This window comes from Lynx rufus, unplaced genomic scaffold, assembly GCF_022079265.1.
Source record: "Lynx rufus isolate CCGP_SWC_20201006 ecotype Redwood Valley unplaced genomic scaffold, mLynRuf1.p SCAF_1, whole genome shotgun sequence".
Classification (NCBI taxonomy): domain Eukaryota; kingdom Metazoa; phylum Chordata; class Mammalia; order Carnivora; family Felidae; genus Lynx; species Lynx rufus.
The window spans coordinates 123,357,610-123,375,682 of NW_025814823.1; the positions used below are offsets into that span (position 1 = coordinate 123,357,610).

At 34.8% G+C, this 18,073-nt stretch overlaps 1 protein-coding gene across 1 annotated transcript in view; it reads left to right on the top strand.

Moving 5' to 3' along the window:
- Positions 1-18,073, top strand: part of SPINK5 (serine peptidase inhibitor Kazal type 5) — a 100,406-nt gene that overhangs the window by 4,769 nt on the left and 77,564 nt on the right. Inside the window, exons 3-4 of the mRNA XM_047076308.1 lie at positions 682-809; positions 2,703-2,775. Coding sequence (XP_046932264.1) covers positions 682-809; positions 2,703-2,775 — 201 coding nt within the window. The remainder of the gene's footprint in view (positions 1-681; positions 810-2,702; positions 2,776-18,073) is intronic.

Consider the following 18,073-nt stretch of genomic DNA (forward strand, 5'->3'; position numbering starts at 1 on the left):
AAGTATGACATATTAAATTAGTACTGTATGAGATAGTGCAAATGCACCATTGATTTTAAGTTCCTAGAAAATAGTAACATACAGAAAGCCTTCCATGAAATATATTGAATTAACCTTTTCAGTAGTCTTTTCATGTTCCTTTTGATAGCAATTATTATCGACCTACTGTGTGCTGGGTATCTTACATGCATCATATTCCAATAATAATAATAATAGCAACAATAATAATAAAGGAGGAGGAAGAGGGGAGAGGAATGTGATTATTGATTATTTACTATGTATCAAGCACCTTTGAATGTTTCACATACTTATAATATTTAATGTTCACAAGACATATGAAACGTATGAAATTATATCCTGTTTTTACAGATAGGGTAAGTTAGCCATTGAGAACTTAATTTGAGAAGGCTGTTGGGCTTGGGAATGACAGCCCTGGAATATGAGGTCAGGTCTTTCCATTTTACTCATTGTTTTAGATGAATGCTTATTAAGTGGATTTTCAATCCCCAAGGGACAATCCAGTCATTATTTGAATTCATGTTATTTGTGTCAATTGAGTGATTGGATTCGATAGAAAGCAGGTAGTGGTCATTAAATAATATTGCTCAAGGAAGTTCTTAGAAGGTAAAGCCTTGGTTTTATGAGCTTCAGTAAACACAGTTCTTTAAATCTTTTCCTTAGGAAACATGCAATGAATATCGGGCATTGATGAAAAATGGAAAATTATTTTGTTCCCAAGATAAAAAACTTTTTCAAAGCCCAGATGGAATAGCATTCACCAGCAGGTGTGCCACATGCAAAATGATACTGTGAGTAAAAGTTCTCGTTCTTTTGAGTGTTTGAGTTACCAGCTATTCTCTGAAATAGTAAATGTATTCTTTTTATATCCCATCAAATGTACTTTTCTAAATCCAAATGGTTAAATAAAAATGCTTAGCAGAAGTTGGATAAGTACCTCCTACCTGGAAAGATTTTTTTTTTAACTTATATTTATTTATTTATTTATTTATTTATTGAGAGAGAGAGAGAGAGAGAGAGCACGCTAGGGAGCAGAAGAGGGGCAGAGAAAGAGGGAGAGAGAGTCCCAATCAGGCTCCATACTGTTAGCACAGAGCCCTGCATGGAGCTTGATCTCAGTAACCTCGAGATCATGACCTGAGCTGAAATCAAGAGTTGGACCCTTAACTGACTCAGCTACCCAGGTGCCTCCTGGAAAGATTTTTAAATCGCTCAAATGGTATTCTAAAACATTCCAGAGGGTAGAGGGTTAATACCTTATGTAGCACTTAATAGTCTTTTGAGGATATAGTTCCAATTTGAGTTTCCTGACTCTGGGAAAAAAGAATTCTTAGTTGTGTTAAGCTCTGACTCTGTGGTACCCTCAGGACTGAGAAAAGTCACCACCACCACCGCCCCCCCCCCCACCCTGGGAATGATGCCAAGCTCTCCTTATGGCAGCCAAACAGTAGAAGGCTTTAAGCAGGACGCATCTTGCACCCTGACCCTGTGAGCTGCCAGTGTCTGTAGACACCTAGGATTACACTAGGATGAGAAGGTCTAAAGAATTAATTTTATTTTCTACATCCCGGCAGCTCAGAAAGGGTGAGTGTCCTGAAAGTTTACCAACATCTATGTAATGCTTCTTAACTTGACTTCCTTCTCTTTGATGACACCCAAAGGTGGAAGAAGGCTTGTTATCAATAGAAAATCCTCAAATCAAAGAGTTCTATTTTGTTTTTGAATAGGGAGGTCATCTTTAATTTCTGACCACCATCAAAACTTCAACACTGATACTAAGCCAACACTAAGCTGATCCATTTAAGATAATTATGTTATAATTAGCTTTTTAAATGCTAATTAAATCTCAGGGGATTTAATTTGACATAGTCAATAATATTGGGATAATGAAGCCATGATCACACATGCTGCTGCTAGTGAAGAAACTGTGGGAAGATGAAGGAAAAAGATCAAGATTTAGGTGGGGGTGGGGGGAGACCTATGGCAAATTATTCTCTTGAAACCTGAATGTAAACCAGCAGATGTATTAGTTACTACAAAGGTTCCTCCTTGTTACATAGGATTGTCTTGACAGGAGACTGAAACTATGAACCTAGTACATTTACTGAAAAATAATTTAAAACAAAAGTAGAATGCCTTGAGACATACAAGGCAGTTTATCTCTTTGAAGTCATTCACTCAATTATTATTTTTATCACTTACTTAAATTGTGTCGGAATAAACTCGGTTTCTTAATCTGGAAAGGAAACTGTGCAAGGCATAAAAGCCATCCTCAAATTTCTGAATTTTCTCTGTGGGACCTTAGAGTGTAGAACCAGAAACAAACAGACAGATTTTGGTTCAGTGTGAACATGGTCTTTCAAAGAGACTATTCCAACAATGGCAGAGATGGCTTTTAGAGTTGGTGACCACCTAGATGTTGAAAGCACTGAAAGGGGTGGGGGAGTAGTCATTATGCAGTTAAAGGTAAAGATTCTTGCCTTCTGTGGAACCATATCTGAGATATTTTTCAGTACTGAGGAGACATTTATGGTACCTTGCCTCATTTCTGCGTGTACCTCACTTCCGATATACCTGATTGAGCTCAGAGTAAGAGTCAAAATTAAGTTTGACATGTATGCTATTATCCCCCAAATTGGGAAAACATATCTAAGCAAGCTATGCTCTTCCTTGCTCTCTTCCAGGGAAAAACAAGCAAAATCCCAGAAGAGGGCTAGGCATTTAACAAGAGCCACTCAGGCCGCTGCCCCAGAAACGGTGAGATTATTTGAAGTCAACTTGTCATATTTACTTTCAAGATTATGTTTGACTATTTAAAACTATTTGTTTATTTCCTAATTACTAGGTCATACCTGTTGTGAAGCCAACTACTTAGGAAGGGAGGGAACATGGCTTAGTCCAGGGGTGGGCTAACTATCTGGTACAGCTTGTCCCTATGCCCAACCCATGACCTAACTCTCAGAAAACATTTTGGGCACTGACAGACGCTAAGAGGTGGAGTAAGTGAGTGTGATGTCTGCCTTCCATAGCCATTTCTCATTCCTCCTGTCCTGTCTCGGCTTCACCAAGAGCCTTCATGGAACTATTAGAACTAAGTTCAAATCTCAGAACTCTTATTTATTGTCTATGTCACTTGGACAATTTATGTGTCTCTGCGTCTCAGTTTTTTCATCTGTGAAGTGGAATGTGGACCAAATGAGAAACTAAGTTTAAAAAGCCAAGTACAAGGTTTAACATGTGTTAGCAGGCATCTGATTCCTTTTCTTTGTTTTTTCTTTCCTTCTTTTATTTCCTACTCATGTCCTTTCTGATACCTGTAGTTTCCCTAACTCAACTAGAGTTGCTTGTTTGTATCTATTTTGGAGATTGGAATACAGGCTAATATTTGTTTGAGAAAAGTGCTCTGTGGTAAAAAAAAAAAAATTTTTTTTTGATAAAAAATCAAATAAAATGAAACCATACAGCTGCTAGCCACCACACAATGATTTCACTTTTTATTTTTTTATGTATACACAATTTTTGTATTTCTACAAAAAAATAAGAATTCTAGACCCAGATTAAGGGAAATTTCTAGGGTGCACCGTGTCACAGTAAGTTATTGACAAAGCTGGGGTTACCACTAGGAATCCTGACAACTCATATCACTATAGATCTCCTCTGTAGCTTCTTTTCCAACATCTTCTTTCTCCTCCACTCCTGTCCCTGACACATAATTAAAATGATCAGTCAGGGGAGGCACACCCAAATTGCTGTAACATCCCTGGGCTAACCGAGCTAAAATTTTCCCTGTCAATGTTACTCAGGTCTGTCTGAGAATCTTAGCCTCCACAGTAAATCTAGTCAACCAAATTCTTTGCTTGAACTCAACTAATCTCACTTCCAAAACAATAACACAGTCACCACTCAATTGGTCAATCCCTGATAATCATTTATCTGAGCAAAAGCGAGCTGCTTCTGTGCTCTGTAAAGTCTGTGGAGATCAAAAAGGTTTACTGGTAAGTTCCAATTCTGCCCTTACTGGTCACATTTAGAGAGAGGCTCCTTCAGTAAGATCTATTCTCCTCCACCTTCTCTTCCCCATCTTTCTCCTTCATGAGAAACTAATCAGTGATGTTTTAAAATATAAAATACAAGCAAATACAAACCAAAAAATGAATTATACAAACATACCAATTTTAACAAAACTGTTTGTAAATATTGCTAGTCAGATGTTTTCACATGTAGGCATATATTTGCTGAATTTTAATCAAGTAGGATTTTTAAGAAATAAAATTTTGGAATTTGAAGACATTATACCTTTCTGTTATCATTTTATGCCTGAGTTATAATTTTTACCTCTTAAGTTCTTATGGTTACTTTTTTCCCACCTAGGAAAGTACTTGTAAATTAAGGTAGTTCATATTTGTCTCTGGGCCTTTCAGATAATTTGTTTAGATTTTTACTTATTTGTGTTTGAATCAGTTCATGTAATTACACTGTTTTTGTTGTTACTTTCTCTCTACTATAAGAGAGAAAAATCTACCCACTTTTTGTGCTTAGATTCCTCCCATCAAAAATCAACCCTGATACTTTCAGAATAAGGTGCTCTTCCAGTTCAAGAATTTTCCTCCTACAGAAATCCTTTCTCTCTTGCATCATCAATTTCTACTTCACTAGTATGTCATTTTTTCACTTTCCAACTCTAATATCCAGTCCATCTACAACTGTCATTGGTGTTGCCTCCAAAGTATATCCCAAGTATGACTCCTTTTTACCATTTTCATTTCTACCACCCTCATCTAATTCCTCATAATCTTTAATGTATTTGGTCTGTGTAGAGACTTTATTTTTTAATTGATTGATTCATTTATTTATGATTTAGGTTGCCAACTGTGTAGGATATTAAGTTCATATGTGTGTATGTATGTGTTCCTGAGTTACCTATTCTGTTTAGATGAGTTCATTGCTTTAATAACTAATAAGACAGGTCCCCTTTCTTAATTCATCTTTTTCAAAGTTGACTTACCTATGTATAGACCTATATTTCCCCCCTATATTACAAATAAACAGTTTATTCAGTTTATGAAAAAATCTAACTTGAGTTTGGGAACCCAAAGTGATTAGGGATATGAAGAATTTATAAATTAATTTGAGTAAATTGACTTTTTTAAAATGTTTATTTATTTTTAAGAGAGAGACAGAGTGTGAGTGGGGGATGGGCAGAGAGAGGGAGACACAGAATCTGAAACAGGCTCCAGGCTCTGAGCTGTCAGCACAGAGCCAGGTGTGGGGCTTGCACTCACAAACCACAAGATCATGACCTGAGCAGAAGCTGGACGCTTAACCGACTGAGCCACCCAGATGCCCCTAAAATTGACTTTTTATAGTAGTAAATTGACCAACTCAAGAGCACAGAATACCTTATAATTACTTCATAATAATTTCTGTGTACTTCATGAAATCTATATTCTCCACAGAGATTTTTATGATTTTTGCTAATACCTACAAAATTTGTAATTTTATTGCTATTTTGATTGGTATTTTATTTATGGTATTTCTTTCTGGTTATTGCTGGTATAGAAAAATTCTTTTGATTTCTACAGGTTAATCTTACGCTGAATAGCTTTATGGCATCTTCTGTTAATTCTGATAGTTTATCTATTAATTTTATCATTTTTTCTTGGTAGTTCATCACATTATCTGCATAATAAGAGATAGTAGGTGTTTCATAACTTCCTTTTGCATTTCATCACTCCTTTATTTCTTTTTCTTTTCTTGTATCATTGGCCAGGATCTAGAATTCAAAAGTTAAATAGTAGTGATGATAATGAACATCAGATTGCCCTCTCTTCATATATTAAAAGGAATATATCTAAAGTTTCTCCACTAAGTATGTTTACTGTAGGTGTTTTTTAAATAAACTATAGCAGGTTTAGAAAAATTTCTTTCTGTTCTTAATATTCTAAATCTGTTTTGATCATTGTCAAATGCCTTTTCTGCAACTATTGAAATAATTTTCTAACTTTCCTCTTTCAGTCTATTAATGTAATAAATTTCTTGATAAATTTGCTAATGTTAAACTATTCATGTTTTCTTAGGGTAAATCATACTAACCTTAATATATTTTTAATATTTTAATACACTGTTGAATTATAGTTAGTATTTTATTTAGAAAATTTGAAACTATTTTCCTAAGTAAAATGAGTGTATACTTTTCTCTTTTTAATTATTCTTATCTGGTTTTGAAATCAATATCAAATTACCCTGAGAAGTGGCACTTAAGGCTATAGCTGAATAACAAGGTTAGCAAATCCTTTCCCCAAAAACCAACTATAAATCTAAACAAAATTGACCAAAACAACCCTTATAGCATCTGGAAATTGACCAGTAGCCTATGTCAATCTGATAAGCATTTATACTTGAAAAACTGCTGAACTTTGATTTAGAACAATGGGAGTCTGTGATGTTCTTCTTAAGGAAACTCCCATCTCACTCTTGTTGTTGGGTTGGTATAGAATGTCCACCAGTTGGGCAGACTATGAGGGTAAGCAACTGCACTGTCTTATTGAAGTAATTTAGAGCAGTGGGCAACAATTACATCCAGAGGTGTTTTCAGTAGATGTCATGATCTTCACCCAGAGTAAAGACAATGGCCTGAAGTGGTAACATGGTTGAGGCAAGCATATTTCTGGCTGGGTCTTCATACATAGGCAGCAGAGAGTAAAGAAAGACCGAGCAATTCACAAAGTCTTCGTTGGCCATAATATTGTGCACAAGCACTTAGAAAACACACATGAAAAAATCCCAGTGGAAAGCAAATGCCGAGGTAGATGTAAATGTATTCTGAACTTTGAATGTCCTCCTCAATATACACAGGTCTATCTGTAGGGGATGGAAGCCTTACTAGCTTGAGATGTTTGAGCACAAACTGTGTCTAATCATTGGCCATCTGCTAAGCTATAGAGATATGGAAAGAAAAACCTAAAGACCCAATCTTAAAAAAATAAAAACTATAAACATTTTTTTAGCAGATGTATCAACAACTGTACATTGTGGGACAGCAAGAAATCAGAGAGTTAGCCCAGCCGAAGATGCAAATACACAACACAACAGCAAAAATATTCTTTATAGTGAAATCATTATCCAAAATGTCTAGCCATCAACAAAAATTATGAAATATGAAAATAGTAACTGGAAGTATGACCCCTACTCAGGGGGAAAAAAAGCCAATGGAAACTATATGAATGCCTCTGGGGGTTAGATTTTGCAGACAAAGGCTTGAAACAGCTATTTTAAAAGTGTTTAAATAGTTCAAACACTATTTAAATAATTAAAGGAAAGTATAATAACAAAGAATAAATAAATGCACATTTTCAGTAAATAGAGATAGAGACGGAGATAGACAAAGATAAATATCTCAAATAGAAATTCTGGAGTTGATAGCATAACTCACACAAAAAACTCAGTAGAGAGGCTCAAAAGAAGCTCTGAGGCTGCATAAAAAAGAATTAGTAAACTTGTAGAAAGATAAATAAAAATTAACAATGGAAGTAGAAAAAATATTGGTTAAAAATGGACACAAAGAGTCCCTGAGGTAGTAAGCATGTCAATACATGTGCAATAGAAATACCAAAAATAAAAAAGATCAAATAAACAGAACAATTATATGAAGGAATAATGGCCTAAAATGTATCAAGTTTGATTTTTAAAAACTTACTCTTCACATTCAGTAATTGCAACAAGTCCCAAATAGTATGAATACAAAGAGATCAACACCTAGGCCTATCATGATTAAAATGCTGAAATCAAGAGAAAATATTTTAAGTGGAAAAAGAAAAATGACACATTGTATATAATGGTTTCAATTAATGACTGTCTTCTCATCTAGAATAATGAAGGCCAGAACACAATGGTATGACATGCTCAAAGTACTGAAAGAAAAAAAATGTTTCTCCATATTCTATATTCACCAAAATTAACCAATAAAAATTAAGTCAAATAAAGACATTTCCAAATAAGTGAAATTGGAGAAAATTTATTGCCTTCAGACCTGTTTTACAAGTAATAATAGGGTAGTCTTTTAGATGAAAGGAAATGACTTCCAGATGGTAACTTGGATTTATAGAAAGAAGTGAAAAGAACCAAAAATGGTAAACACATGGGTTAAAATGAACTACTTTATAAATATATTTCCCTTATTTTTACCTAGTTTCTTTTAACAATATAATATTTTATAAAGCATTAACTATAATGCTGTTTTATTGGGTGTATAGATAAAATATTTAAGATAACCATAGTACAAAGGGGAATAAAGAAAATGGAGCTATATAGGGGCAAAATGTCTATATTTTACCAGAATTAAATATTAATCTGTAATAGATTGGGATAAACTGGGGTGAATATGATAATAACTAGAATAAGCAGCAATAAAATGATATATATAATAAATATGTAAAAATCAACAGAAGTATTAAAAAGGCATACTAGAAATATTTAACCCAAAAGAAGGCAGTAGTGGAAGAACAGAGAAGTAAAAAGGGTAAGAGTATATTGAAAACAAGCAGAAACATAGCAAATATAATACAACTACATCAATAATTATACTAAATGTAAATGATTTAAACATTCTGATCAAAAGTCAGAGATTGTTGTTTAATTTTAAAAAAGCTACTATAAACTATCTCCAATAGATACTCCTTAGATCTACAGACACAGGAGTCTGAAATGAAGAGTGATACCATGACAAGTATAACACTAAAGAGCAGGATTTGCTATACTACTATCTAACAAAATAGACATTAAGTCAAATATTATTGGAGACAAATAGGGACCTTTTATAATTTTATTTTTTTAATGTTTTTATTTTTATTTTTGAGAGAGAGAGTGTGGGCAGGCAGAGAGAGAAAGGATGACAGAGAATCCAAAGTGGGTTCTGCAGGCTCTGTGCTGAAAACAGCGAGCCCGATGCAAGGCTCACATTCACGAACTGTGAGATCATGACCTGAGCTGAAGTCAGACACTCAACCAACTGAGCCACCTAGGTACCCCAGGACATTTTATAATTTTAAAAGTATTAATACATCAGGAGATATAACAATTATAACTGCTCTTACTCACAGAAGCTCGAAATGTGTGAAACTAAATATGCTATAAGTAAAGAAAGAGACAATTCAACAATAATAGTCAGAAATTTTAATACTCTACTTTTAAAAGTTGAAAGAGACAACTAGAGAAAATACCATCAAAGATATAGAATACTTGAACAACACTATGAACTAACTGAAATATAGGGAGTATTTCCCCAATGATTGCAGAAGGTACATTCTTTTTAAGAAACAATGGAACATTCTATAAGATATCTATCTCAATAAATCTATTATTTTTTTTGAGAGAGAGTGAGAGAGAGTGTAAGTGGGGGATAAGGAGGAGAGGGAGAGAGAGAGAGAATCTTAAGCAAGCTTCATGCTCAGCACAGAGCCCAATGCAGGGCTGATCCCACAACCCTGGGATCATGACCTGAGCAGAGATCAAGAGTTGGGTGTTCTACCAACTGAGCCACCTAGGAGCCCGTATCTCAATAAATTTAAAAGAATTAAAATCATACAAAGTATGTTTTCTGAAAAATAGAATTGAATACAAAACCAGCAAGAGAAAGAAATTCTGGAAATTCCCAAATATTTGCATGTTAAGCAGCATACTCCTAAAAAATTGATGGATAAAAGAAACACTCCTGACAGATATTAGAACACAGTTTGAATTGAATAAAATTTTTAAAAACATAGCAATTCGAAACTTAGGCATTTAGCTAAAGCAGTCTATAGAGCTCTAAATGCATAAATCAGAGAAGAAAGTTCACAAGTTAATAATCTTAACTTCCGCATTAAGAAGCTTAGAAAAAGAAGAGCAAGCTAAATCTCAACCAAGCGGAAGGAAGGATATAATAAAGACTAGAGCAGAAATCTATAAAATACAAAACTTTATTAAAACAATAGGAAAAGTTAATAAACCAAATATTGGTTCCTTGAGACAAATCTTTAAATAAATTGACCTAAAGAGAGAGAGAGAGAGAGAGAGAGAGAGAGAGAGAGAGAGAAGACAATACTTACCAAAATCAGGAATGCAATTTGGGATATCAATATATGCCCTGGAGAAATTATAAGGATTATAGTAGAGTATTATGAATAAATTTGTGCCACAAAAAAGTAGACAACTGACATGAAATGGAAGAAATCCTAGAAATAAATGAATTATTAAAAACTAACCCCAAAATTAGAACATCAAAATACATGTATAGCAAGCAAAAAAATTGAATCCATGATTAAATCAAAGAAAAGTTCAGACTTTAGTGGTGATCCCCAGCAAATAATGAAAGAAGAAACAGTATCAATATTTTATAGACTCATTCAGGAAGTAGAAGTAACACCAGCCAGTATTATTTTGATACAAAATCCAAAAGAAGTGGAGCATGTGGGCGGCTCAGTCGGTTAAGCATCCAACTTGAGCTCAGGTCATATCTCAGTTTGTAGGGTTCGAGCCCTGCATCAGATTCTGTGCTGACAGCTCAGATCCTGGATCCTGCTTCAGAGTCTGTGTCTTCCTCTCTCTCTGCCGCTCCTCCAGTCTATCAAAAATAAATAATAAACATTATTAAAAAGTTTTTAAAAAACAAAGGAAGATAACACAACTACAGAAAAACTACTGGCAAATATTACTTATAAACGTACATGGAAAAATGTTTAACAAAATATTAGCAAACAGAATCCACGACATAAAAAAGATAAAACCATGACCAAGTAGGAATTACTCTAGGAATGCAAGATTGGTTTAACAACAGAAAATCTATTACACCACATTGATAAAGGCAAAACTACACGATTATTTTAATAGATGCAGAAAGGCATTTAACAAAATTCCACACTCATTCAAGATAAACACACTCTTTCACACACACACACATACATACATACACACACACACACACACACACACACACACACACACACACACACCTACCAATAGACAAAAGTTTCTCAGCTGATAAAGGACATCTATGATAAACTTATAACTAAAATCATACTTAATGATTAGAGGCCAAAGAGATTGAGAAGAAAGCAAAGATGGTTGTTCTTACCGCTCTTATTCAACACACCACTTCTATTCAACATTGAACTGGAGGGTATAGCCAATATAATAAGGCAAAATGTTTTAGTTAATTAAAGACATTCTGCTTGGGAAAAAAACCAATTTTTTTCATTGTAGGAACATGATACTATATATAGAAAATCCAAAAAGAAAATAAACTAGAACTAATAAATGAGTTTAGCAAGATTTCAGCATGCAAATAAATAATGCAAATTCAATTTTATTTCTGTATACTAATGATGAACAATCGAGAAATTATTATCAAGATGACAATTCTCCCAAAAGTAATCTATAAATTCAACATCTTCCCTACCAAAATCCTGTAGCAGGCTTTTTCTTTGGTAGAAATTGACATTCATGAACATTCATGATTCATGGAAAGAGGTCAAAATACAGTATCAATATTAACAGGAGTTGAGAACCTCCATGGACGACTTTCAAGGGTTTAAGACTTCAGCAGAGGAAGCCACTATAGATGGGATGGAAAGAGCAAGAGAACTAGAATTAAAAGTGGAGGCTGAGATCTGACTAAATTTCTACAATCTTGTGATGAAACTTGAACGGATGAGGAGTCACTTCTCATGGATGAGCAAAGAAAGTAATCTGAGCTGGAATCTACTCCTGGTGAAGACGCTGTGAGGATTGTTGAAATGACAACAAAGGACTTAGAATAGTCCATAAATTTAGTTGATAAAGCAGTGGCAGGGTTTGAGAGGACTGCCTCCAATTTTGAAAGAAGTCCAAATGGCATTGCATGCCACAGAGAAATCATTCATGACAGGAAGAGCTCATCGATATGGCACACTTCCTCGTCTTGTTTTAAGAAATTGCAACAGCCACACCAGCTTTCAGCAACCACCACCTTGATTATCAGCAGCCATTGATACTGAGACAAGACTCTCAACTAGCAAAAAGATGAAGACTCACTGAAAATTGAGACGATGATTAGCATTTTTTAGCCAAAAAAACCTATCTTTTAATTAAGGTATGTACATGGTGTTTTTTAGACATAATGCTATTGCACTATTAATACACTAGCATAGTGTAAGCATAACTTTTGCAGGTACTGGGAAACCAAAAAATTCATTTGACCTGCCTTATTGCAGTATTGCTTTATGGTGGTGGTCTGGAACCAAACCTGCCATGTCTCCAAAGTATGCCTATACAAACATTTGGGCTTCAAATGAAATCCTTGAAACAACAGAAAAGCAACTATTGACTGGGAGAAAATTTCTGATTTTCATATATTCATATATTGGGTAAAAGACTTCTATCTGCAATATATAAGGACCGCTTACAGCTCAGACATAAGAAGACAATTCAATTAAAAAGAGCTGTTACACTAAAAATATCTTAATGGCTAGTGCACACTTAAAAATATGTTTTACATTGCTATTATGTAGGGAAATGCACATTAAAACCACAATGAGGTGCCATTACACACCCACTACAATGGCTATAATCATGAAGACACACACAAAAAAAAAAAAAACCAAAATGTTTTTAAGGTTGTGGAGAAACTGGAACACTTGCAGATTTCTGGTAAGAGTACTCGAGAGTACAGCTACACTGGGGGCACCTGGGTGGCTCAGTGGGTTTAGCGTCTGACTCTTGATTTCTACTCAGGTCATAATCTCAGGATCGTGGGATCGAGCCCCAAGTGGGGCTGCACGCTGAGTGTGGAGCCAATTTAAGATTCTCTCTCCCTCCCCCTCTATCTGACTCTGGTTCCCTAAGGGGGGCGAAAAATGCCACTACTCTAGAAAAGAGGTGGTCACTTTCTTAGGTGAAACATCAATTGACCATATGACCTAGCAAGTTTGGTCCTAGGAATCTGCCCCACTGATGTGATAACATACGTCCATACATATGCCATGCATGTGAATGTTCATAACAGCATTCTTTTTAATAATCCCAAACTAGAAATGATCTAAGTGTCTGAAACTCCGCTGGTAATGGAACAAAATGAGCTACATTTATAGAATGAAATATTATTCTGAAATAAAAAGAAAGTACTACTGTTACTGTTATGATATGGATGAACCTCAAAAACATTAGGCAAAGTGAAAGCCAAAATCAAACAATTGCATATTTATGATTCCATTTATAAGAAATATAGAGGAAAGGTAAATTTATAGTCAGAAAATTCTGTGGTTGCCTAAGGTTAGAGCTGGGAACTGGGATTAACTGTACATGGTCATAGTGGAAACCCCTTGGGGTGACAGACATATTCTAAAACTGAGTTATGGTGATGGTTGTAAAACTCCATAAGTTAACCCCAAATCACTGAATTGTACACTTAAAATTCATGAATTTTATGTTAAGTAAAACCTCAGTAAAACTGTAATTGTTTTTCAGTTTACACGCTTTCTCAATTTTTGGAATAACAAATTATTATTATTCAATATAAGTTTTCCTCTTAATTTATAACTTTAGAAAAATGGATTTTAAGGCTATTAGGACTGTGGCATTTTGGGGAGGGATTATCTCAGGCCAGTATATCAGTTGGATTAATGCTTTTGGTCTGTTCAACTTTTCTTATTAAACAATGGAGAGTGTTTTACACTTTTTTTTAAGCCATATCTCCCTTTTGGTTTTCAGATGTTTTAGCGTATGGATACTCCTAATACGCTTTTATTGTATGTATATCTCAACATTTACACAGTTATTTTCAATGGTCATTGCTTGTATTTTTTATTTTCATCTTCTCTTTCTCATATCAATTGTATTAGAAATCTATCTTACCAGCTGTTTTTGTTTATCTTCTCTATTGTTTATGTTATCTGTGTCACTCATTCTTGTTTCTTTAATCTTGTTCTCCTGCACATCTTATAATGGATTGCGCAATACCTCGTTTAAAATTTTTAACTTTTAAAATTCTATGACCGGGGTACTTAAAGATATTAATGATTATCTAAAGATTGGTACTTCAGGTGTTTCCATTTGTCATTCTTTGCCAAACATTCTTTAATTTTCCTCCCTTGCAAAGTTATTCAGTAATACATTCTTTATATTATTGATTTGATTATTTGATTTTTGCCTATTTTAAATTAACTTTGATTTTATTGAATTTTGGTCAGAGAACATAGATCATATGACATTGATCCTTTGGAATTTCCTAACATTTTTTTAGTGACCTAATAAGTATTCAACTTTTATAAATGTTTCTTATGTCTTGGAAAAAGTGTTTATTTTCTGTGTCATGGATGTAGTTTTCTATCAAAATCTAATGGCTTAAGCATCTTAACTTTTTACTCTTGATCTATCAATTTCTGAGAAGTGCATGCTAAAGTCTGTAACTCCAGCTACTGATTTATCTAATTCTTTTTTTTTAATTTTTTAAAATATTTATTTATTTTTAAGAGAGAGAGACTGACGGGGGCGGGGGCGGCAGAGACAGAGGGAGACACAGAAACCCAAGCAAGCTCCAGGTTCCAAGCTGTCAGCACAGAGGCCAATGCGGGGCTTGAACCTATGAACAGTGAGATCATGACCTGAGCTGAAGTCACTTGACTGAGCCACCCAGGCACCCCTATCTAATTCTTTTTTTTTTTTTTTAGTTTATTTTTGAGAGAGAGACAAAGAGAGACAAAGAGAGACAGAGAGAGGGAGGAAGAAAATCCCAAGCAGGCTCCATGCTTTCAGCCCAGAGCCCGACGCAGAGCATGATCTCATGAACTGTGACATCATGACCTGAGCCAAAATCAAGGGTTGAATGTTCAACCGACTGAGCCACCCAGGCGCCCCCTGGTTATCTAATTCTATCACATTCTGATGGTTGTAGTTTGACATAGTTAAAGCCTGTTTAATTAACTGAATGAATACTCAGTGATTACTATGTCTTCATGTTCTGCTTTTTCTTTTACTTTATATAGAGTCCTTCTTTGTCACTTATGATGCATTTTGAACTGAATTCTATATTTTTCATATTAATATTACTGCATCTGCTCTCTTATTCATTTTTACCTTGTATCCTTTCTTATCCTGTTGTTTTAGTATCTGTGTGTTTTTTAATGTTAACTTTTCTTTTATCATCCATACCTGATTCGATCCTAATTTTTAAAATCCAATAACAAATTATATTTTAACTTGTGTGTTTAGCCCATTTACAGTTTATTTCTGTTTTTCTAGGACTTGGTTCTCCTAATGTTTCATAGTTGCAGTTACCAGACTTTAATAAAAACATATTTTAAAAGTAGTCTCTTCTTTCCAGCTTTTGTGTGATGATGAGTTAAAGGTCGCATATCTATTTTTGTTCTTATTATGACTACCCTTAACCAAATATCCATATTTATAATTATTTATCACTATTGCTAACATCTTTGTTTATTGTCAATATCTGTATTTTCTCCCCTAACATATGTTAGGCTAGTCTGGTTTGCTTAAAATTCCCTAAACCTCCCCCAATTTGTTATTGACCAGATGCTATTTTTGATTTGCTATGTCTGTTTCTCTTTCTCTTGTTTTTTCAGTTTTCATTAGTTCTAGAAATGTTCCCTATTTCTTCAAATATTATTGTCTATATATGTTTGCCTCCTTTGGGGGACTTCTAATTCTATTCACCATGTTCTTTAAATTTTTTATTTTAAATTTTGTTTTCCTTTATCATTGCCTTTTATAAGAGTTTCTTGATCTGATTGTCTGGTTCACAAATTCATTAGGTATGTGCACCTATCCTTCTTTTATTCTTTATATTGTTTTATTTATTGCCATTTAAATATTTCCATATCTAAAACTTCCAGTTTTTTCCCATTATAACTTTTTTCCTGTTTCATGTTGAAGATGTTTTATCTCTCTAAAGCATAGTTACACTCTTGATAAATTATTTTTCTATGCATTCCAATAATTCTGCTTCAACTGATACTGAATATTGCTCACATTACCATATTTCTTTTACCTTGTTTTGCTCCTCATGTATACAAATATTTTTACTCTTAAGATTCCATGATAGCTTTAGTTACTTTTTTTGCTACAGTGAGTGAGATGGTGTTTAAGGCCACACTTCAGGCTCTGCCTCTCCTGTGGAGTGTAAGGATAGGAAAAGGGATGAAGCCCGGACCAGAATGTTCTGGAACCAGTGTTGCTCCTCCAGTTTGTTCCCTACTCCACAGGTTAGAAATCCATCTGTCCGCTCTCAGAATCTGTTAGCAATAGGAAGAGGTGTTCTCTGTAGGTTGTGATCTACCAGCCCTTGGAGTTTGGAGGGGGAGGAGGAAGTGGAGTAGTAACTACCTGCACCTGTTCTCATCACCTCACAGCTGGGCTCTTGATCTGTCCTGTCATCACCCTGCCAACACCTGTGACCTAGTATGCTGCCTTTGCTTTTGCTGGTGAAGGGGAATCACAGTGATTGTCCCAAGTTAATAAAATCAATCCCTATCACCCATGCTTCTGTCATTTCTCCAGAAAGAAAGCCAGCAGCTCTCCTGCTTTTTCCTTCTACTTCAGCCACAATTCTTGGTGCCTCTTAAACAGGACAATCTAGTTCCTATCACAAATCCTTTGCAATTGTAGTTTCTCTATGCCTGAAATAGTCTTCCCTCAGATCTTCAGTGGCTGGCTCCTTCTCATTAATCCCATCTCACCTCAAATGTTACCTTTACAGAGAGACCATTCTCGACACTGTATTTAAAATCGCCACTATTGTGGGTATTGTTCAGTTTATTTTTCATAGCATTTATTATAATTTAAAATGATTGTATTTATGGTCTTTGTCTTCTCATCAGAATGCAAATGAACAAATGAACAACCGAACAAGTGAAATAACACATAGAGCCATTATTTACCCTGTTTTGCCTCTATTTTAACTTCTTCCTAAACATATGACATGAATAGTTGGGCATGTCCCATAGCTTTTCTTTACTATTCTACATTCTTTTTCCTTTTTTATTGTCTTTCCAAAGTCCTCAATGTCACCTTTGGTTCACAAATTCATTATATATTTGTATCCATTGTACTTTTTTTCTTTGTATTGTGTGACATACTAGGTCACAGGTCTATACATTGTAAGTTTTCCGCATTTACATTTAAAATATTTTTGTTATGACAATAACATCAAAAATTTATGTTGCCCTCTGATAACTGAAAAAATACCTAGTGTTATTATTTGCTTTTAGATAGAAATTAAATGCAAGTTAACTTGAGGTCTTCTTTAGTTAACTCATGTCACAATAGTGTTGCCAAATAAGGTTTCTCAAGTGTTCACTTGATCCCCAGCATAAATCTGTAATATGGACAGGGTGTGAATTTCCATTTGTCAGGCAAGGAGGAAAGCGAGGTTCAAAGAGGTGAAGTGAGTGGGTGGCAGGTCTGAGATTCAAACGCTGGTCTCCAGGTATCACCTCAAGCAGTTGCTCTCTCCCTGCACAGCTGTGTCCCTAAGTACATGTCATATCACTAGAGCTGAGATTTGGGCATTTGTTCCGTCATCCAAAAAAGGTTGTTTAGTCTTATTGGCCTGATTGTCTGTGGGGAAAATGTTTAAAATAACAACAAAACAACAACAGTCAATGGTTATGAAATGCCATGCACTATTCTAAGTGCTGGGCATGTATTCATACATTGAAACCTCTTTGTAATCCTAAGAAGTTAGTAATATTGTACACGTTTTGCAAGTAAGAACACTACAGCCCAGAGGGGTTAAGTAACTCCCAAATCACAAAGCCAGTATGTGGGAGAGTTAGAATTATGAACCCAGCAATCTGGCTTCTGATCACTATCCTCATCTGTAATAATAAAAACTTTGTTACAGCCTATAGTTACAGAGAGTTTTCATATCCATTATCTACTGGGCCTCATTACTACTCTGTAGAGAAGACAGGCAGGATTTGACAGACAAACAGGAAACTAAATTTCACAGAGGTGCCTGACTTGCCCTACTGAAATCACATAGAAATTCTTTCTCCTGAAATCTAATTGTATCTCTGTTCTTGGA